At 38.7% G+C, this 21,407-nt stretch overlaps 3 protein-coding genes across 6 annotated transcripts in view; 2 read left to right on the top strand and 1 right to left on the bottom strand.

The window, feature by feature from the left end:
- The window catches only part of ATP13A4 (ATPase 13A4), a 176,703-nt gene that overhangs the window by 75,243 nt on the left and 80,053 nt on the right, over positions 1–21,407 (top strand). The window lies entirely within an intron of this gene.
- LOC119257401 (centrosomal protein of 19 kDa) lies at positions 2,924–7,393 on the bottom strand. Of its 4 annotated transcripts, none has more exons than XM_037525295.2 (3): positions 7,097–7,393; positions 5,078–5,218; positions 2,924–4,497 (listed from the first exon to the last, which is right to left on the bottom strand). In XM_037525295.2, exons 1-3 carry the CDS (start codon positions 7,119–7,121, stop codon positions 4,136–4,138), a joined length of 528 nt encoding a protein of 175 aa, XP_037381192.1. In that variant the 5' UTR covers positions 7,122–7,393; the 3' UTR covers positions 2,924–4,135. The 4 variants fall into 4 exon arrangements, with proteins under 4 accessions (XP_037381192.1, XP_037381193.1, XP_054556431.1 ...); XM_037525296.2 differs by having other exon boundaries at positions 5,078–5,277; positions 7,097–7,135; XM_054700456.1 differs by having other exon boundaries at positions 5,078–5,241; positions 7,097–7,130.
- Positions 7,178–19,524, top strand: LOC119258092 (phosphatidylinositol-glycan biosynthesis class X protein-like). Its single transcript, XM_037526597.2, has 7 exons — positions 7,178–7,273; positions 7,434–7,830; positions 9,554–9,617; positions 10,619–10,760; positions 13,818–14,031; positions 15,643–15,743; positions 18,175–19,524. The coding sequence occupies exons 1-7, from the start codon at positions 7,178–7,180 to the stop codon at positions 18,316–18,318; spliced, it is 1,158 nt and encodes a 385-aa protein (XP_037382494.1). The 3' UTR covers positions 18,319–19,524.

Here is a 21,407-nt window from a genome sequence, read left to right as displayed (position 1 = left end):
TCTATCCTAGTCACTCCCTTCAAGCTTTATTCTTACTCAATTTCATAGACTGGGTATGCATCTCTAGAACTCAACTAGAGCCAAATATGTTCTAAAGGGGGGTTGAGGGGTGGGGATTAGATGTATCTAACTAAATGAGCTAAAAAGAGAGAATGAGCCAGGAGAGAATGAAGCTGAAATGAGAAAGGCAGAGAGAACAGAAAATTGATGAAGGAAGATCAGTGAGGAAGAGCCCAGAGTACCCTGTGGAAGCGAGTCTCTTTGCAGAGTAGGAACTGAGAGTATAAAGCGAGAGGAGAATTTCCTATTTCAACTTCCACACTCTGATAGAGAAAAATGTCAAAGAACTCAAGAGAGGAATTAGCTCTGGACAAGATACATGGAGGAAAAAAAACCTCCCAACTGCTCAGATGACAAGATTTCTCCCTTTTGCTCTATAATCAGTAATTCCATCTCATATATACTAGTTTTGTTGATTTGGCTAAATTATGCTAATATCTGAAGGCAAAAAATATGGCATGTTGTCTTCCTATAGCTTTTAACTTAGTGAACAGATGAAATGTTCTCAACAAGCATCAGAGAAACATTAATTGGGAAGTCTGCTGCAGAAGCATCAACATAATCAAAAGATAACTATTTTCAACCATATAGGAACCTAGTGTATGACAAAGGATGCATCTCAAATAAATGAGGAAAATATAGATAATTCAATAGATAATTGTTCTGGGAAAATTGGATGGGCATCTAGAAAAAAGATGTGTTGGATTCATGTCTCACATCTTACACCAAAATTAATTCCTACATAGAATAACATCAGAGGATTAAAAAAAAAATCTTGGAGTGAATTAAGTCTTGCTATATATGACACAAAATATTGAAGCATAGAGAAAAATACTGACCTAACTTGAGAAAAATCTGCCTGGAAAAAGCTTTATAAACAAAACCACAAACAACCAAATAATAAGGTGGAAATATCTGCAACTACTGTCATAGATAAGGACTTAGCAATGAACTTTAAAAAAAAAAAAAATAAGAAAAAAAATAGTAACCGAATAGAAAAATAAACAAAGCACTTAAGTTATTTTATAAAAAATGGCCCTTAATTCTATGAAGATACTTTGTCCCACTCATAATAAAAGGAATGTAAACTGAAACTATAAGAACCATTTAAAAATTATAAAATTGAGACCCCGGGTTCTCCCGCTCACAGGTACCCGCACATCCGGGCTTCGGAGCCCACCCCGCCCAGCTCCCAGTCTCAGGGGAGCGCGTCTCCAGTCCCGTCCCTGTCACCGCCCCCTACCTCAGGGCCACTCTTCAGCCGAGCTGTACCTTCAATAGTTTCCCTAAGGCCACAAAAATAAAATTAAATTAAATTAAAAAAAATAAAATAAAATAAAAGTCAAAAGAAAAAAAATTTAAATTGTAGTATTGGCAAAGAATAAAAAGTTTGATTACACTTTAATGATAGTATGTGGGGAAAAGGGGTGTGCTTATGTCTTTGCTGATAAAGGTTTAAGTTGGCATAATCTTCATAGTAAGTACTATGCACTGGTAAAACACATTGCAACCTTAGCTCCTACCAGTTTTTCTCTTGTTCAGTCTGAAATAACCACATTGACCTCCTTGTGCTCTTCCTCAAATATATTAAGCACACTCCAACACCAGGGATCTATGTACTTACCTTTACCTACTACCGCGGAAATACATATCAACTTTTTCCTTACCTTCTTCAGCTTTGGCTTAAAAGTCGCCTCTTCAGTGAGGTCTTTTATGATCACTCTACAGATAATACTGTCTCCCATCCCCTCCATCTTCTGTTCATTGCCTCTTTTTATTTTTATTTTTTTTTTTTGTTTTGTTTGTTTGTTTTTGTTTATACATGCACTGGGTACAGTCAGAAGCGCGGGAGGGTGAGAGAATTCACCAGAGCCAGAGCAGGGAGCAGAGCAGGCAGAAGGACCGAAGTACACTGCTGAGGGGAGCAGCGGGCGGCAGGGGAGGTCTGCGCGCCATGTGGGACCCTCCTCTGGTGGCCGGGGAGCAGCCGGGGATCGAACCGGCGTTGCAGAGGCCGCGGGCAGCATCTCAACCCAGCGCTCAACCGCTGCGCCACCGGGGAGGCCCCATTGCCTCTTTTTAAAGCCAAGCACTTGTATGACATTATTCTATGTATTTGTTTATTGTCTCTCCCCTCCAACTAAACCATAAGCCTTGTAAAACAAGGACTATATTGTGTGTAGTGCTGCCTCCCCAGTCTACAAGCTTCGCATGTAGTATGTACTCATAAAGTATATATATTGAATGAATGAACAAGCCTCTTTGTAGGACAACTTAGCAATATCTATTAAAATTTAGAGCGCAGGCCTCCCTGGTGGCCTAGGAGTTAAGTCTCAGTGCTATCTCTATGACTGCCTGAGTTAGATCTCTGGCTGGGAAGCTGACCCACACATGGTGCAGTAGACCTTTCCTGTCTCACCCACTGCTCCCCTCAGTTAAAATAGGTGATATCACAAATGAGGAGTCCTTTCCAAGAGCAAAAATTTGGGCTAAAGAACTTCAGAGGCAGGGGCCTAAACCTGATGGCACTAGGGGTTAAGTTTCAGTACTATGAAACTATGGGCAGCCACTTCATCATGAGTTTGACCCACAGGCCAGGAAGCTAAGTAACCCACATGGCACAGCAGGCCCCTCCTGTCTTGCCTGCTGCTCCCCTCAGCAGTGTATTTCAGTCAATCTGCCTGTTCTGCTCCCTACTCTGTCTCTGGTGAATCCTCTCACCCCCTGCACATCTGGCCTACACCCCAGCTCTTCTATGCAAAAATATAAAAAATTAATTAAAAAAAAATTTAGAATATACATACCCAGCAATTCCCCTCTAGGTATTATTCATAGTCATGCACTCATGCAAAATAGAGGATGTACAAGTTTATTTGCAATAGCAGTTTGTAATAGTGAAAGGGGAAAACCATCTAAGGTCAACTTTTAAAATACATCATCTATATCTACATAATAGAACACTTATGTAGAGATGAAGGGATCTCAAATTCTAAAAATTCCTTTGCTACCTTGGCAAATATACATGTGAGACATGAGCATCTTAAATCCCTGGTAATATCACTATAATAATAACCCCTTTAATAGAACTTTTAATTATAAAGAGTAAAGATAGGCAGAAAGTAATTATTTTTGCAGTTTCATTTAATCAGTATTTATTTCCTTTTAGAAAACACAGGATTTCTACCAAGTAAATAATATTCTAACAAGACAAAAGAGGCATTTGTACACACACAACTTTTTTCAACAATGACCTTCTCTTTGTAGATCTAAACTCATGAATAGGCCTAAACTGGCAGTAACTATTGTTCATATATTATGGATAGATTTCCGATTTTACAAATCAACTTCTTATATATAGGAAGAGGGTCAGGATTTCAGAATATCTTTAGTATATATTTCCTGATACCAGAAAGACAAATTCCCTTGCTGTCCATCGAATGGCACTCATTTGCAGCTCCAGAACATTCTGTAAGAGTATTCTGAGTATTAAATACATATTAAACAGAGTTAAATACATATAAAGACATAATGCAAATAGGATAATCCCTGGTTACAATCTTGTCAAACTACAATTTGCTTACTGTTCCTTAAATAAAAACTTCTACTTCCTATCTCTTCATTAATTCTCCCCATACCTCCCTTTGCCCTTCCTTTTCCTATACTGGGTTTCTATCCAATACAGGCAAAGTCCCACCTCTTTACTAAAGGATCGCTTTCCCTGACTTTTCTACCCTACAGCAATCTAGAGACTGACTCTATTTAGTCTTCATCAGTCACTTGGTCCTCATGTTTTGATGGCCTAATACTGTTAATTAACTTTTCACAAGTTTTTTACTTATCTTTCAGTTAGATTATAACTCTTTAAAGGCAGATCACTATATTCTATATTTCCTCTATTCCTCATGCACCTACATAGTAGATGCTCTAAATGTGTCATTCAGAAAAGTACCAGTCAATCCAACTATGACCCAATACCTACATATTAGTGTTCTTCATAGATTTTGCTAGAAACAATCTACATTCTTTATATAAACACGGATTTTCTGTAGCCTAATAAATTCTTTTAGGTTTAATATTAGAATTCATCAGCTGACTCTGTGTCCCAGCCACAGGACTGCAGCTGTTCATCCTGTGGAAACTCAACTTCTATGTCATAAACAAAATTTGGGTCATCTTTCTTCTTCTGATTTTTCTCAAAAAGTTCATCCATGATGCTCTTCCGTTTGGCAAGTTCCTTGTCATCTAGTTTGTTCAGGTCTTCCTCAGGATCAATGGTTGTTTCCCGTTTAATCTGTTCCATTGTTTCTGCCAAACTCTGCCCCCACAAGTAACCACGTAAAAAACCAAATAATTTCTCTAGCTGCCGTAGAGATACTTGTTCCAGGTAACTCTTGTGCCTGGGGTTATTCTTTAATTGTTCTGCAGCTCTGTTGCAATCTAGAAAAGAGAAACAAAACTATACATCACATACAACAAACTACTGATACACCACAAGCTACTCAAAGTATTATCTGCTTTTATAGCCAAGTAGATAAATGGCATTTTTGGAATGGTTTATTTTACAGAGCTATTCCTTTATATCAAGCTCTGAGTGTGGCCTAAAAAATCATTTTGAGGAGTCATTAACACTTTCAACTGGAGAAACTGTCTGAAAACAAACAGAGGTATTTATACCTCTTTGATATTATTACTAGTACTAAAAAATTATCAAGACTACAAGTAAAAAACACACTTGGAGGGAGAGAAGGGAATTAATATTGTTAAATAATACTATTTCATTTAACCCACCCTATCATTCTGAAAGGATGGGATTAGTAATTTCCTCTAAGATTAGCCAATTGAAGCTCACTGAGAGTAAGTAATTCAGCCAGAGTCATATGGCCTATAGAGCTATGATTTGAACTGAGGTCTGCTTAACTCTGAAGACCATGCCACTCCAATAAATGAGACTCAAATTATTTTTATTAAGTAGTTTACAGAATATCTAAGATATGAGGCAAGATAAAACATAAAGTACCTGAATACTTTGAAAAATTGCGGACTGGCATGATGCGCTGGCGACTTTTCCCCTTGGTTTCATGCTCATAGATTAAGATAATAGCTGGAGGCTGGAATCTAATTCCACATTTTTTAGCAGTGCACATCATTCTCACATACACTTCAGGGTAAATCAGAGGAAATCTGATGAAAATGTGTTAGTCATATAATGACTTCCTGCTAAAGGGGGAAAAGAATTAAGTGTTGAATAAATCATACTCCTCACTATTCTTCTTTCCCAGCAGATCTGGCTCCAGTCCAGTTCTAGAGATGCAGGCTTAGCCTGTCAAGTTCAACGTTTCAAGAGTAACCATGAAAGTTCAATTTGGCCCTGGGTTATTCTTAACCTGTTGGATCCCTGGTTACTTGAAGGATTTGTTCAAACATGAGCCTGCAAATGCTGTGAAGTTTGGATCTCTTAGTGTACTGTATTCAAAGATTGTATATGAAACCCTGAGTTGGTCCGAGATGTTCTAGAGTGGTTTTAATTTATTCAACAAGTTTATGTATAAGTACTCTCTGTGTCAAGGTCCAAGAGTCTTTTAACCTTAAACATTATGTCTTGACAGACCTGACCAGTCTCCTTTATACTTTTCCAATCATTTCACTTGAGTTTTTTAATAATTATTTATTTAATCTTTACCTTCCCTTCTGTATGTTCCATGAGGGCAGGGAACACATCCATTATTTACCACAATATCCCAACGCAATACCTGAAACATACCAGGCATTCCATACACACACACTGGTATAATTCAAAGTATTAATACTGTGTTGTCAGAAAAGTCATGATGCATTTTTGTTTGAAAAACAGAAAAAATACGTCATGACTTTTCCAACAACCCACTATTAAGCTATAACCTCTGTACATCCTCTAGGTGCATATAATCTAGAAACCTGATTTAAAAAAAAAGCAGACTGGCTGCAGAATCAGCCTCTACATATAAATGACAATAATGCTTACATGGCCTTGATTTCAACTTATTTGTCTTACTGTATGACATATATATTTTTTCAGTTATAAGAAGCACACTATTTTGCAGGTTAATATTTTCCATTCCCTCTTCCTTGGTTTGACCACAATGCCCAAACACAATGACAGGGACTGCTTTAGATGTGACTACGAACCTGGAGGTAAAGTAACATAGGGGGATAATTTTATAAACTCAGTTCTCTTAGAGTCTCACTATAGTGACATAGTTATTTAATACATGTTCATTGAAGAAAGAAAACTGAGGGGTATAACTAAGGAGGGGGGTGAAGGATATATAAAGCAATCATCCTTGATTCCTTCCAGTCTTCATTCTAGGTATATAGTATGATGAATGCAATTGACACTCAATAATGTAGCTTTCTTTTTCTACTACAGACTCTTTTTAAAATAAAATTTTTATAGCTTATTAAGGTGTGTGTGTTTTATATGCTATGTAAGCATGGGGGAAAGGACATTAGGCATATGCTAAGTTGTTATTACTAGCTATGTGATGGGCAGTGGGTTATGTGGGGAAAGGAAGATAATAGACAATACAATCTGCAATAAGAAACCCCCCCAAAATACAAAATATAAAATAACTATGAGGCTTATAACAAAAACCTGTTATCTTCTCTACAGGTAACCAGTTTCAATTATTTTAAGTGTTTCTTCTAAAACCCCTCATTTCTTTCCAAATTTCCTAATAGCGAGTATATACTAGTATTTTCAGTTTTAGAGAGCATCTTCTGACATCTTTCCTCTTTGAGGTATCTGTCCTGGGTCCCTCTGTTCTGCTGTAGCCAGCACTGAACGCTCTCTAGGCTTACTTACAAATTCAAGTCATGAAGCTAGACAGCACATTTAACTCTTTTTTATTAGACACTGATACTTTTCTCCCTAGATATCAGTGAATGTCATCATCTTGTCACTCATCCTCCACAATACCAAACAGTGTTCGTATTTTGTCTACAGCAGACAATCCTTCCCTTACTCACACCCCCACTTGTGCAAGGCTGACTTTCTTACCCTTAGAAAAGCACTGAAAGTGCATCTTCTGCAGGCCAACGTCTAAAACTGCTGTGAGGGGGTTGTTTCCATCCAACTGCGATGCACGCAGGAGCACGACATTCGACTCAGAGGCCGGGCGGAGCCTGGCGATGCAGGAAAAGGCGACGGCTACGGCCCGGCAGACGTCACTGCTGGGTGACCTCCCCGGCAGGAGGTCGGAATCCGCAAATACCTGCAAGCGTGGAGGCGGAGGCCCAGAGCAAACAGCCTGCTAGGCTCCCTGGACAGCGCGCGGGTCAGATCCTAGCTGGCGGGGGGGTGGGCGGAGCCTAAGGAGACGTTCCCACAGCAACAGCCCTGGCGCAAGTCACGGCGCTTGCGCGGCTCTGCGCCCCGCCCCGCCCCGAGTGCAGGGGGCGGGGCAGCGAGGGGCGTGACCGAGGGCGTGACCGAGGGGGCGGGCCGGGCCGCGGAACCTGCGCGGCGGGGGCCTGGCGAGCGGGGAAGCTGCGGACGCCCGGCGTGCGCGCACCGCGACTTCCGCCCTGCTGCGGTCCCCCGGAGCCGGGAGAGGCGTGCGCAGGCTTCGCGTCCGCGTGTCGTCCCCGCGCGTCCTCTCGGGCGCCCGCTCCCCGGCGTCCTGGCAGCTCGCGCCGTGACCGCCCAGGCTGGGGCCTGGCTGCTTCTCTGGGCGACGGGTGGGCTGGCCTGCACCCCCGCCTCGGCCTTTACCTCCGCCCGCCCCGACGCTGGTAAAGGAAGCGATGGGGCTGCGGGAGTACGCGCGCGGTTTGAGGACCACGAGGGTGGGGAGCAGTTCTGGGCCTCGGCGAGCGACCCTAGAACTGTAGGGTGAACCGGAGGAGGCCGACAACAAAGGCCGCGTGCTCCTTCCATCTCTCTTCTCTCCCCGCTCCGCACCGCCTCCCCAAGCTCATTGCTATGCGGCTGCACCTGGGTGCCTGGAGAGACAAGTTTTGGCGTTTCAAGGCGGGACTGGCGGCACTGTTGCTAAAATAGCACAGTCGTGAAATACCTTGGGATGCTTTGGGATGCGCACGAAGTCTCTGACCACCAAGGGACCAGCAAGGCCTCAGTGCTCTGTGAGGTTTGAGAATCCGAGTTCAGAATAGAGACTGGGGGAGGGGGTGGGGGGCGCGGGTGGAGGGGTGGCTGTGGAAAGGAAAGGGCTGAATTTGTTTTCAGAACATTTTTGAACATTTTTTGGGCTGGGATTTTAGGACTGACCGGGCAAGCGAATAGATTTATTTCTTTAAACCCAAGTCGGGGCTAGAGTGCTCTCTGGGTGCTGTGATCCACTTGTATAATAGCTTTTGGTAGGGGAAGGAAAGTCAGTACAGATCAAGTGAGTTCTCTGTCTGCCAAATGAGAATATTAGGCTAGTATCTGTGCACTTATTTCGTGTTTAAGTGTTAAATTTCCAAAAGTATTGAAAGAAAGGATAATGGAGCCAAAAATAATTTTTAACAATTGGATTTGGTGATCTCTTAAGAGTCTTCCAGCTGTGGAAGGGTTCGTTTTTCAGAACCAGTTTATGCCACAATCACCTTATAAAGTTACATTTAAGAGAAAAAATCTTGAAGGTGACTTTAGGAGCAGCGAATTCATTTTGAAAATGGTACTTTTGCCCTAAAATCATGACCAATCTAGTATTTACGATAATGTTTGTAAATCACTTGTGCTCTCTTTATTTTAGTGTTCTTTCTGTATACTTCTAGCCTTTATAATGGGATAAAGTTCTGTAGCAAGGTGCCTGACATAGTTGGTGATTATTAGTAACTGAAATTTTAATTTTGTGATGCTGCCATTGAACAATAGTTTTAATTTCTGAATTCTGCGTGGAGTCAATATGAGATTTCTGATTATTCTGACTTCTAAAGGAAACCGTTTGAACCTTTAAAAATCCTCCAGTTTTTTGAATCCCACCCAACATCTTCAAAAGCCATCTCTTTTGCAGAATATATCAATATAAATGCCAGTATATTTCTAATACATAATTTTAATGAAATGGGATTAGAACTGAGATCTCCTGGATCTTAAGCCATTCTGTTCTTTTTGGTGTCCTGGGATCACATGAATAAAGTGTTAGTAATGTTAGTAATAGAAACAATAGAGAACTTACTATGTGGTAGTCCCTGTTTTAAGAACTTCGTCTATTAAGTTTGCATGGCAGCTAGTAAAGAAGTAACCTGTCTTGTCCACAGCCACACAGCTATTGAATATATTAAGTCACACTAGGCCATCTAATTCCAAAATCAGTGTTCTTAACCACTATGCTATGTTTGAAGTATATTTATGTGTAGTTCAAATTGCTTAAGTTTCTAGAGTTTTGTTTTTAGGTTTGTTAGATTTCTTCAGGGCAAGTAAAGCCTATTCGTACAATTATTTTTTAATTATTTATTCTTTCATTGAGTGCTTATTTTATAAAAAGAAAAAATATCTTGATTCTTGTAGGCATAAGGTCCACTTGTTCTGAAATTACGTTGAGGCAAGATGTTTTGAAAGATGGTTTCCACAGGTAAGTTTCCCATACTTCCATCAAAATACTGTTTCATATAATTTAGAACAAAAAATCAATAACTGAAAAATGTGTGAACTGAAAAATCACTTGCTTTATCAGTGACGTATTTCTCACAGTGTGAAATAGTGGTTAAGATAACTGGTGAAGAGAAGAAAACAGTTATTTACCATGCTTACATATTTACATATTACCAGAATCTGTGTATACAATATTAAATTTACAAAGGTTGTGAGATAGATGATACTTTTGTTGTTTTTCAGGTGCAGGAACTAGGGTTCAGAGAATTTGAATAATTTGGTACAGGTTAGGATGGCATAAGAGGTTAAGACAGCACTATGAAGCTACCAGTATCCACTGCAGTACAAGTTATATTCTGGCCAGGGAGGTGACCCACATGGTGCAGCAGACCTCTCCTGCCTCGCCCGCTGCTACCCTCAGCAGGGTATTTCAGTCAGTCTGCCTGTTCTGATCCCCACTCTGTCTCTGGTGAATCCGCTCACCCACCGCATCTCTTACCTGCACTCCAGTTCTTGTATGCATAAATAAATAAAATTTTTTTTTTAAAAAAGTCCCTTCAGCTAGAAAGCTCAGGCAATTATAAAGAAATTATAATTAATTTCAAATTAATTTTGTGTCTGGTATAAGGTGAAGCCAGAGTTCACTTTTTTCTATATAGCTATCTAGTAGTTTCAGTAGCATTTACTGAAAAGACTTCTTTTTCCCATCATATACTATTGGCACCTTTACTAAAAATATGTATCTGTTTTTGGATTCTGTTCCTTTCCATTGATCTTTCATTATTTTCACACTAATACTATTGCTTATGGCATGTGAATTTATGAAAGATCTAATGGTTGATCCTGACTTCTTATATTTAACTGGACATTATAACCTTTTGAAAAACTAAGTTGAAATAGTTTTTCCATAATTTGAATATAATGTTGTGCTATCTCATCTGATAAGCAAAGAGATTTACTTTAAATATACTTGTCTTACAGAGATCTTGTAATAAAAGTGAAATTTGGAGAAAGTATTGAGGACTTACAGACTTGCCGACTCTTAATTAAACAGCTCATCCCAACAGGACTTTTTGTGGATCCATATGAGTTGGCTTCCTTGCAAGAGAGAAACATAACAGAGGTACCCTATTAGAGGATTTTTTTTTTTTTTTTTTTAAAGATTTATTTATTTATTTATTTATACGTGCAAGCACTGGGTACAGTCAGAAGCGCGGGAGGGTGAGAGAATTCACCAGAGTCAGAGCAGGATGCAGAACAGGCAGAAGGACCGAAGTACACTGCTGAGGGGAGCAGCGGGCGGCAGGAGAGGTCTGCGCGCCATGTGGGACCCTCCTCCCGTGGCCGGGGAGCAGCCCGGGATCGAACCGTCGCTGCAGAGGCTGCAGGCAGCTTCGCAACCCAGCGCTCAACCACTGCGCCACCGGGGAGGCCCTAGAGGATTTTTTTTAAAGAAATTCTTTTAGGGAGTATTCTTTAAGAAGTGAGTGATACTTGTCATACTTTTCAGTAATAACTGAATTGAACACGTTAAATGCTTTTAGGAAGAATGTGTCATAGTTTAGCAACTAAGAAAATTATATATGTCTTGAGAAGGTTAATGATTAATAATTAATGCGTCAGCAGCAACTTTGTTAAATTTGAGGGACAGCTATCCCAATATCCGTGTAATTTGGATATGGGAGTGAAGGAAACTAATATTTATTGGATATCTATATGCCAGAGAGCTTCTTTTTTATTTTAAAGGAAGCAAGATAAAATTAAATTTTGAAGAACTGGCCCATACTCTTTATGTCGATCAATCCTTTTAACAACTCTGGTGATATTATCTACATTTTGTCTGTAAGGAAACAGGTACAAAGAAGCTGAGTAAATTTTTCAGGATTGCATAAACTGGAGTCAAGAAATGAAGGGTTGGCTAATTGCAAAGTTGGTGCTCTTTCCAGACATGGAAAGGGTTAAGGGTTTATCTGACTTTGGTTATAGTTTCCCTAACTTTGATCATTGTCTCCTGGGAACTCTTAATTTAGTACGTTTATATTGGGCACGGATTGCTTCCTAGGTTGCGTCTTAACCCCTATATTGGACCCAAAAGCCTGTTTTTAATGATTCAGATGAGTCCTATTAAGAAATTTGGGCACGTGTTATCTTAGTTCACAAGATTATAATTTATATATGGATGAAAAAAGGCAAAATAAATAACCTGTAATTAATTATGATGGTAGTTTATTTGTAACTGGTTTAGGCCAATTCTTTCACCTATTTGAATTATTTTAATTACTTTTTAAAGATTTATTTTATTTATACAAGAACTGGGGTACAGGCCAAACGTGTAGGGGTGAGAGGATTCCTCAGAGACAGGGCCGGGAGCAGAACAGGCAGAAGGACTGAAAACACTGCTGAGGGGAGCAGTGGGGAGACAAGTGTTTTGGTAAACATTTAGCCAGACAAATCATAAAAAGAGATTAGAATTAATATCCCAATATTAGAAAAGTATTACACACTTCATTTTCACAAGGTTTTACATTTTTAGATTGTTGTTCAAAGGTATCTTTACTGTCTTAATTGGTGGATTTTTTTTTTTTTTTAAAGATTTTATTTATTTATTTATACAAGCACCGGGTACAGTCAGAAGCGTGGGAGGGCGAGAGAATTCACCAGAGCCAGTGCAGGGAACAGAACAGGCATGGCAGGAGAGGTCTGCGCACCATGTGGGACCCTTGCTGGCAGCCGGGGATTGAACCGGTGCTGCAGAGGCTGCGGGCAGCTTTGCAACCGCTGCGCCACCGGGGAGGCCCTGCTGAATTTTTTTTTTAAAGGAGCACTAGTTCATGAAAAAAAGACTTGGTAAATGTTATACATGCAGTACAATTTTATAATAGCTTAATTAATTTTACTTTGCTATGGTTATTTGTAACATGTAGTTGAGTGTTATGAAAAAATGTGGACCCTTAAAAAAAAGGGGGGGGCCCTTGTCTGTTACAGTCCAAGTTTAAGATTAATTTTTGATGCATAATTTAAATTTCTTAATAACATGCTATTATTCTGTGGTGAAGATGAAATAATGAATTATGATTTTTGCAGATCAGCCACCTTTTAGCAGTAGATAAAGTGAGATGACTCAAAGTAATGAGCTTTCTGCTAGTCATTGAAAGTATTCAGGTAACGGCTAGCTACTTGAAAAATATTCCCATTAGGGTAGTGATTTAATGTGATCACCTTAGGGGTTCCTTGTGACTCATAGGTTATATAATTCATTGACCTTTGCTAGGGAGATCTGTTAGTACATGAATGAGAAAAGGAACAACACCTGAAAGAATGTAACAATTGGTGTCACCTTCACATAGAATTAGGATACTTGCTGAAATGGGAAGAAGTTAATGCTGTTTTTTTCTCTGAGATATGTCAGGGATTTGCACAGAGAATCTGCATTGCTTATAGAAAGCATGTTCATACACAAATATTTATATGTGTGTATGTATGTGTTTATATATGTATATATAGATACTTTGTGTGCATCTATGTATTTATACATTAATGTGTATGTCATATATCAATGTGTACAATATACATACACATGTAATTTGGAACTAATTTGTACATTTTTACTTTTGGTGTAGAATACTGCTTTTTAAATGATTTTTAGCATATTTAAAAAATTTTTAACATTTTAAAATTTTTTGCCATTTTTTTCTGTTAACTTTTTGTACCCAACAGAGTGTGCACCTTCCCTCTGACTTCCTGACCATAGTGCTGTCTTACTCACTATGATCTTTCTTACTCCTGAAGGGCAGGGAATTACCAGAGTAAAACCGGCCATTTTAACCCAATCCAGAAATAACTGTTTTTATCATTGTTTTCATTCTTTCTGAATAATGCTACAGAATTTCTCTCAGTACCTGTTTTGTCACTTAATCAAAGACAGATAAGGAAATCACATAGAAATAATTTTTATTGTGGGGAAATTTAGCATCTTGAGTATAATTTCATCAATTTTCTTTTAGTAAATATGTTTTCAGTAAATTCAGCTCACATCTTGTGTTTTCAACTTAAAATTGAACATGGAAGGGGAATGGATATTATGTATAACAGGTAAATTTTGCATTTCTATCCATCTGTATAACAATCTTCTGGTTTTATTTTTGTTTTTGAATCTGGATTAATATTTGTTTTCTGACAGGCAGTAATGGTGTCAGAAGACTTTAATATAGAAGCTCCCAACTATTTATCCAAGGAATCTGAAGTTCTCATTTATGCTAGACAAGATTCACAGTGTATTGATTGTTTCCAAGCTTTTTTGCCTTTGCATTACCGCTATCATCGCCCACATAGTAAAGATGGAGAAACTTTTATTGTAGTCAAGAAACCTGATTTATTGATGTATTGTGACCAAGGTGAGTATTGCAAGTCTTTTCTGAGGATTGAAAATAAAAATAATGATATTATGGCAAGTCTGAAGGCAAGGACAGGGATGAGAAAAGAGATCTTTTTTCTTTCTTTTTAACTTTTGATTTCAAAATAAAGTACAAATTGAGAAAAACTTCACAAATACATAGTGAGTGAGTTATAAGGCAAATACTACCATCCAAATTGAGAAATAGAACTTTGTCAGTTACCTAAGCCTCAGTTGATCAGTGTATCCTGTCCCAATCATAACCACCTTCTTTCCTGTAGGACTAACACACTGTCCTGACTTTTAATCACTTCCTTAAGTTTTCTTTATACTTATATCACCTACGTAGGCATTCTTAGACACTACAGCTTAAAATGGTATTGCCCATTAAAAAATTTTATTTCCATGAAGTCTCTTAATTTACAAGAATCTCATCTATTTATCTTTTTTAAAAAAAATTTATCTGTTAAGGAATTTGGGTCATTTGACCTGTTTCTCATAGTTGGAGTTTTGATGACTGTGCTCATGGTGCAGTTCATCTGACCTTTTTATTTCCTGGAAATTGGTAGCTGCCCCAGAGGTGTTATGAGATTCAAGGGTCTTTTTTCTTTTTTTGACAAGCGTGTAGATGGTCCTGTGCTCTTTTATGAGTAGTCATATAATTTCTGGTGGTTTTTTTGCTACCATTGATCCTCATCCCTTTGCTTCTGTCTCTTTCTTCATGCTGATATTGTAGGACTTACACTACATATATTTTGGTGTTTACGCCAACTTAATATATATTACATATATGTAAAGGCTCTGCAACTTTCCCCTTCAGATGACACTTTATCACCTAGCTTGTTGTTAAGTGTTGTCCATGAGGTTTTGGTGTTGAGTGTAATTGCTATTTCTGTGCTTGTGTGTTGATTTGAGTAAATTAAAATAACTATGATTTCACCATTTTCAGACTACTTAGTAACAAGCCCTTTTTAAATTTAACCCCTTTCTGGTTTTGGTTATACTTTTTTCCAAATTTGGACTGATGAGAATGTTTACAGAAGTCAGTACCACTGTTATGAAAGACTGGCATATAGGGAGGTTTAAGTCATATACTTGTTGCTATCATACATTTCATGTTGAGAAAATAAAGTGTTCAGCTACATTAGTTTTGTTCATCTAACCTAATTTTCTGTTTCTGGTGCCTTTTACTTACTCTAAATAATTTCTGAAAAAGTGTCTCTTCCAACAGAAAATTATGCAGTTTTTTGTTTCAAGTGTTCTTGATATGGGTGTGTTTGTTCTGTGGAGATGTAACGAGTTGTATAATTAGGATCTGTCCACTTTCTGAGTATATGTTATACTTCAAAAAATTTAAATTTTAAAAAGAGTAGTCTCAAAATGTAATGGGATTTGTTTTGAATTCATGCTCAACTTCAGCAGTCTTTATTATAACTTTATAGGCCTTCACTAAGCAGGCCGCTAAAGTAAAACATCATGTGACAGATAGGTCCAAATCATATACGTTGTATATGAAAATATTTGAATATTAAAATCCCAACAGGAATGACCCCATTTAGCCTCTGCTCTACTCTACAGGTTTTCTGATTGGTGTTCTACCTTTTTTCCTCAGAGTTTCCAATTTTGAAATGCTGGTCTCAGTCAGAGGTGGCAGCTCCTTGTGCTTTGAAGAGTAAGGATATCTGCCAGTGGAACAATATGAAATATAAATCAGTAAGTTAATATTTTATCTTGCTTTTAGATCATGCAGCCAATTTTAAAAATCTGGTATTTTGCTACATCAGGGGTAGCATTTTATGTTCTACTATAGAAAGCTGTGTTTGGTTTTGGTGTTGTTTCTTCACTGTGGATGGCAACAATGGTTGGTTCCTCATTTGTATAGTGTCAGAGAATCATTTTTGGAGCTAGAGATTTGGGGTTAGTCCCAGAGCTTAAGTATAGTTGATGTACTTTATGAAGTATGGAATGGCAAAGAAAAACAGTAGCATATGAATTAAAATTTATTTTAAAATTTTTAATTTTTGGTAAAGTGGATTAGTTGACTTCAATACATTACACAGAACAAATGACAAAAGAAAAACAAAACTCAACATAGTTACTATTTAAACTGTGATTTATAGGTGGTTACATTGTTATTATATAATCTAAATCCAGGTTGTTTCAGGCCATTTTTATTGTTTTACTTCCAACTTGTTTTTAGTGATTAAATTAGGTAGAGTATCAATATTTCTGTAATACTGACTTTGTCTAAGGATGCTACAGTTTTCTTCTTAACTTCTTCAGTTAGCATAATCTACTTTCTTTTCTTCAGAGTGGTAAGTCTTTGTACAGTACATCTTTCCTCTTATTTTCCTACCCTCTGTTCTTTTATGAGTTGCCTCTTAACTGATGCTTGTATTATCTGTCTTTCTCTTTGTTCCTAATTCTCTCTAAGATCTGCTTTCTTGGTTAAATGGCACAATCTGTGTCATTATTTTACAATTTACTTTTTTTTTTCTTTTTAAGATTTATTTATTCATTTACCCAAGAACTGGGGTACAGGCTAAATGCACGGGAGGGTGAGAGGATTCACCAGAGACAGACCCTCGCCAGCCGGCCTGGATTGAACCAGCGCTGCAGAGGCTGCAGACAGCTTCACAGCGAGGCGCTCAACTGCTTGTGCCACCAGGGGAGGCCCACAATTTACTTTTTTTTTTTTTTTTTGTGGGACCCTCGCCGGCAGCTGGGGAACGAACCGGCGCTACAGAGGCTGCGGGCAGCCTTGCAGACCAGCGCTCAACCACTGCGCCACCAGGGGAGGCCCACACAATTTACTTTTTAAAGGGAGTCAAATGAGGGGCCTCCTTGCGGTGCAAAGGGTTAAGTCTCAGCACAATGAAGCTGTCCACAGCCACTTCAGCACCAGTTCGATGCCCAGTCAGGGAGCTGACCCACATGGCACAGCAGACCTCACCTATCTTGCCCCTTCCCCTGTTCCCCTCAGCGGTGTATTTCAGTCAATCCGCCTGTTCTGCTCCCCACTTCTGAATAAATAAATGAAAATCTAAAAATAAAAAAATAAAAGGAGTCAAATGAATTTATAACAAAAGTAACTAACTGTAAAATAAACTTAAATTTTAAACCAGTAGGTGGGCCTCCCCAGTGGCGCAGCGGTTGAGCACTGGGTTGCGAAGCTGCCCGCAGCCTCTGCAGCGAACCGCCGGAGGAGGGTCCCACATGGCGCGCAGAACTCTCCTGCCGCTCACTGCTCCCCTCAGCAGTGTACTTCGGTCCTTCTGCCTGCTGTGCTCCCAGCTCTGGCTCTGGTGAATTATCTCACCCTCCCGCGCTTTTGACTGTACCCAGTGCTTGTATAAATAAATAAAAATAAATCTTTTTAAAAATAAATAAACCAGTAGGCAACATATTTTTCACTCAGATAAGTATAAAGCATATTTTTTCATAGATTGTGGATATATTTTTTTATTTTTTTAATATTTATGCATACAAGAACTGGGGTGTAGGCCAGAGGTGTGGTGGGGTGCGAGAGGATTCACCAGAGACAGAGTGGGGAGCAGAACAGGTGGATTGACTGAAATACGCTACTGAGGGGAGCAGTAGGGGAGACAGGCGAGGTCTGCTGCACCATGTGGGTTAGCTCCCTGGCCAGGGATCGAACTGGTGCTGCAGTGGGTGCAGATAGGGCTGAGACTTAACCCCTTGCACCATCAGGGAGGCCCAGAGTAACAAACTTTTAAAAGCTACTTGGGGAGAGAAACAGCAAAACAGGAATGATACCTTTAGTTTAGTTGTTGCTTTAATGTTTTTCCTCTAGGGCTTCAACTGCATTCTAGTAATGTAGAAGAAGAGGTAAATATTTATATAGATTACAGAGGTGACATTGGGATATAATCACTTTTTTTTTTTAAGAACATACTCTGAAAAGTAGAAAAAAATCAGCACCATTAGAATTTAAGATTTGTGGGAATTGAATATGAGTCTATTAATAAAATGTTGAATCCAAAAGAATTATTCAATCAGTAATACTATATGTGTTATTGCACTGGCTAAAACATATTTAAGAGAAAAGAATTAAAAATGAAAGAAATGGTGGTCTAACTTTGGGATATTCATTTTAAATGTCTCTATTCTGCTTTCTTCATAGGTATATAAGAATGTGACTCTACATGTTCCAGTGGGACTAACTATACATACCTCTTTAGTATGTTCTGTAACTCTGCTTGTTACCATCCTGTGTTCCACTTTGATCCTTGTAGCTGTTTTCAAATATGGTCATTTTTCCCTATAAGTTTTATGCTATTAAATGCATTCCATAAACCTATGTAAGATCTGGTCATTTGTGACTAAAGGTGTTTTTCTAGAACTGTGGCATTATGTTTGTCATTTGCATTCATTTATGTCTAAAATTATGTTTACCAGAGGAAATTTTGGATCATTCTCAACTAATTCCAAAATTCAATTCTTTGTTGGGTAGACTTTTGAAAATCCTCAAGCATCAAGGGCCAGTAGAGGGGAAAAAAAAAAGAGAGAGAGCCAGTAGAGGAAATGTAATTCTGTTAACTTAATAATTTACTTTGTAAAAGCAACTTTTTTCATTTGGGTTAGAAAAATAAGTTCTTTATGTAGTAGAGACAAATTATTCTCATTTTGTAGATAGAAACATACCTGTTTAAGCTAAAAATTGAGGAAATCATTATAAATAAGTATAAAATAATTTAAATTAATAAGAGGTTTATTTAAACATTAAATTCATGAGAATATTACATCACTTATCCAGAGTTTCTTTTTTGTGTGTGAAGAAGTAATAGGGTGTAGGCCAGAGGTGTGGGGGGTGAGAAGAGTCACCAGAGACAGTGGGGAGCAAAACAGGCAAATTTTCTGAAGTACGCTGCTAAGGGGAGCCAGTGGGCAAGACAGGAGAGGTCTGCTCTGCCATATGTGGATTAGCTGACTGGGGATTGAACTCAGGCCTTAGGAGTGCTAGCTCTGAGATGTAACCCCTAGGCCCTTATCCATAGTTTCAAAAAAAAAAGTCTGAAAGCTAGGAAATTATTAATACCAAAATTGATTATTCCTTTAAGAATTTCTATCTTTTATGTTTTCGTTTTTTTTTTTTAAGATTTATTTATTTATACAAGAACTGGGGTACAGGCCAGAGGCATGGGAAGGTGAGAGAATTCACCCAAGACAGCGAGGAGCAGAACAGGCAGATGGACTGAGGACACTGCTGAGGGGAGCAGCGGGCGAGGCAAGAGAGGTCTGCCATGCCATGTGGGATGCTCCCTGGCAGGCCGGGAATCAAACCCGTGCTGCAGAGGCTGTGGACAGCTTCATAGCGCGGTGCTCAATTCACTGCGCCACTGGGGAGGCCCCTATCTTTTATGTTTTATAATTTCTTTTGACTATCTGAATTGACAAAAGGGCTTGGTGAAGCTAAGTACTAAGATTTAGTTCTGATTTAGTACTGAGTTTGCTAGAAAAAACAAATCACATTGTCACTTTAAAGGTAAATTTTGTTCAGTAGTACATTTGCCAGAAAAAATCTTTTTGTATCTCCAGATAATTGTTTTTAAGCAAAAGGTCCTGGTTTAATGTTATACTTCAAAAAAATAGAAAATAAAGTGTCACAAGCTAATTAAAAAAATAAAAGGGCTAACATGCCCTCTGTTCATTGAGAACAAACATATTCCACAGCAGAAACCAAAAGTCCAGGGTATGTTGGCATTGTTTTCTATAGAGTAATGTGATGTGATATTTATATATGCTATGACTGCTAAATTTCCTAAAACATCATATCCATGGGAATATATCTTTTATAATATGACATGTTTGGCTTGACTAGTCATAACATTTCCTTTTTGGAGGAATTTTGAGACTTGAATATTGAAAAAGGCAACCCAATGCTATAAAGCAAAATTATTAGAGGTCCTTAAAATGATTAAAATTTCAACCCTATCTAGTTTCATATATGTGCAGTGCAGTGTTTTCTTTTTTTTTTTTTTTATAGAGGCATGTTTTTTTTTTTTTTTTTTTTTGTTTGTTTGTTTGTTTGTTCTGTTCACACATGCACTGGGTACAGTCAGAAGCGTGGGAGGGTGAGAGAATTCACCAGAGCCAGAGTGGGGAGCAGAGCAGGCAGAAGGACCGAAGCACACTGCTGAGGGGAGCAGCGGGCGGCAGGAGAGGTCTGCGCGCCATGTGGGACCCTCCTCCGTTGGCCAGGGAGCAGCCGGGGATCGAACCGGCGCCGCAGAGGCTGCGGGCAGCTTCGCAACCCAGCGCTCAACCGCTGCGCCACCGGGGAGGCCCCGTGCAGTGTTTTCTTATAAGGAAGAATTCCATGTTTTAAAAGCATTTCTTTCACTATGGTATTAATAAGATGACATTGAAATACAGTTATTCATAAGTTAACATTGAGTAATTTCAACAGAAAACATTTCAGAATATAGTTAAACAGGTGGGGGGAACATGATGCTATTTAATCTCAAATGTATGTAGGGTGTGTGTGTGTGCACTTGTGTTGATCTATATCCTTTTTCACAGCAAAGCCAACTTTCATCTCTATTTAAACAAATTTTCAAGTTAATATTTGAAATTGCTTTGGACTGTGAGTCAACCATTTACTCCTTTTTTATAGCTATCTAGAAGCATAATAAAAATGTGAATGTGAATAAAAATTCTTTGATACTATTCTTGCAGTGGTTGCAGATGATACCACTTTTGATGTAATTTCTGAACTCTGTTATCTTCTTTGGATACTTAGAAAATGAGTAGGCTTTTTATCTTTTTAATCAGTCTTGTAATTCTGTGTATAGTTTTTAAGCCCAGGAAAATGGGGACTGTGTTCTTGGTAATTATGTGCCAGTATTTGGTTTCAGTTGTACAGTTTATTTTTCATAAAGTATTGTGTCATATTCTTTAGGATGCAAGTGACTAAGACACAGATTACCTGTTACAATGGTGGTAATGGGGTAGAGGGGTGATGTCTGTGTGCCTGTGTGTCACAACTACTCTACCAGAAACTTATTTAGCTAGATTTCATGATACATAGTTTGGGAACTGGTAAGATCTATTGCAACTCTGCTTGTCTTCCTGGACTGGTAGAAAGGATTATTTTCCACCCAGTTTGCTTCTGTAGGATATATAGCCCTTGGAATTTCTAGTCTTATGCAGGTCACAGTCTCAACTCTTTATTCAGACCCCAAACCTAGTCTTTGGTCATTTGTCTCCTATACAGCAGTAAACCCATAGAGACTTCTGAGATAAGCAAATGCCCTCAACCAACCCTGGGTTCACTGCCCTGCTTACTCCTCTGGTTTACTGTCCCTCTTCGGATTGAGTGTGGAGTTTGGGAGACAATCAGAGTTACTCCCCTTT

The sequence above is a fragment of the Talpa occidentalis genome, unplaced genomic scaffold (genome assembly GCF_014898055.3).
Source record: "Talpa occidentalis isolate TD23 unplaced genomic scaffold, MPIMG_talOcc4v2.1 talOcc4.4, whole genome shotgun sequence".
Classification (NCBI taxonomy): Eukaryota; Metazoa; Chordata; class Mammalia; order Eulipotyphla; family Talpidae; genus Talpa; species Talpa occidentalis.
The sequence above is the reverse complement of the archived record's forward strand: the minus strand, read 5'-3'. Positions and strand labels throughout refer to the sequence as shown.

Bases quoted from the DNA above. Each gene is read 5' to 3' on its own strand.
- LOC119258092 (XM_037526597.2), top strand. From the start codon at position 7,178: ATGCACGCAGGAGCACGACATTCGACTCAGAGGCCGGGCGGAGCCTGG. The intron at 9,618-10,618 runs GTAAGTTTCCCA...CTTGTCTTACAG, and splicing joins TTGAAAGATGGTTTCCACAG to AGATCTTGTAATAAAAGTGA. The intron at 15,744-18,174 runs GTAAGTTAATAT...CTTTCTTCATAG, and splicing joins ACAATATGAAATATAAATCA to GTATATAAGAATGTGACTCT.
- LOC119257401 (XM_037525295.2), bottom strand. From the start codon at position 7,121: ATGCACTTTCAGTGCTTTTCTAAGG. The intron at 5,219-7,096 runs GTAAGAAAGTCA...TTTACCCTGAAG, and splicing joins CTTTCAGTGCTTTTCTAAGG to TGTATGTGAGAATGATGTGC. The intron at 4,498-5,077 runs GTACTTTATGTT...TCTCTTTTCTAG, and splicing joins CAATTTTTCAAAGTATTCAG to ATTGCAACAGAGCTGCAGAA.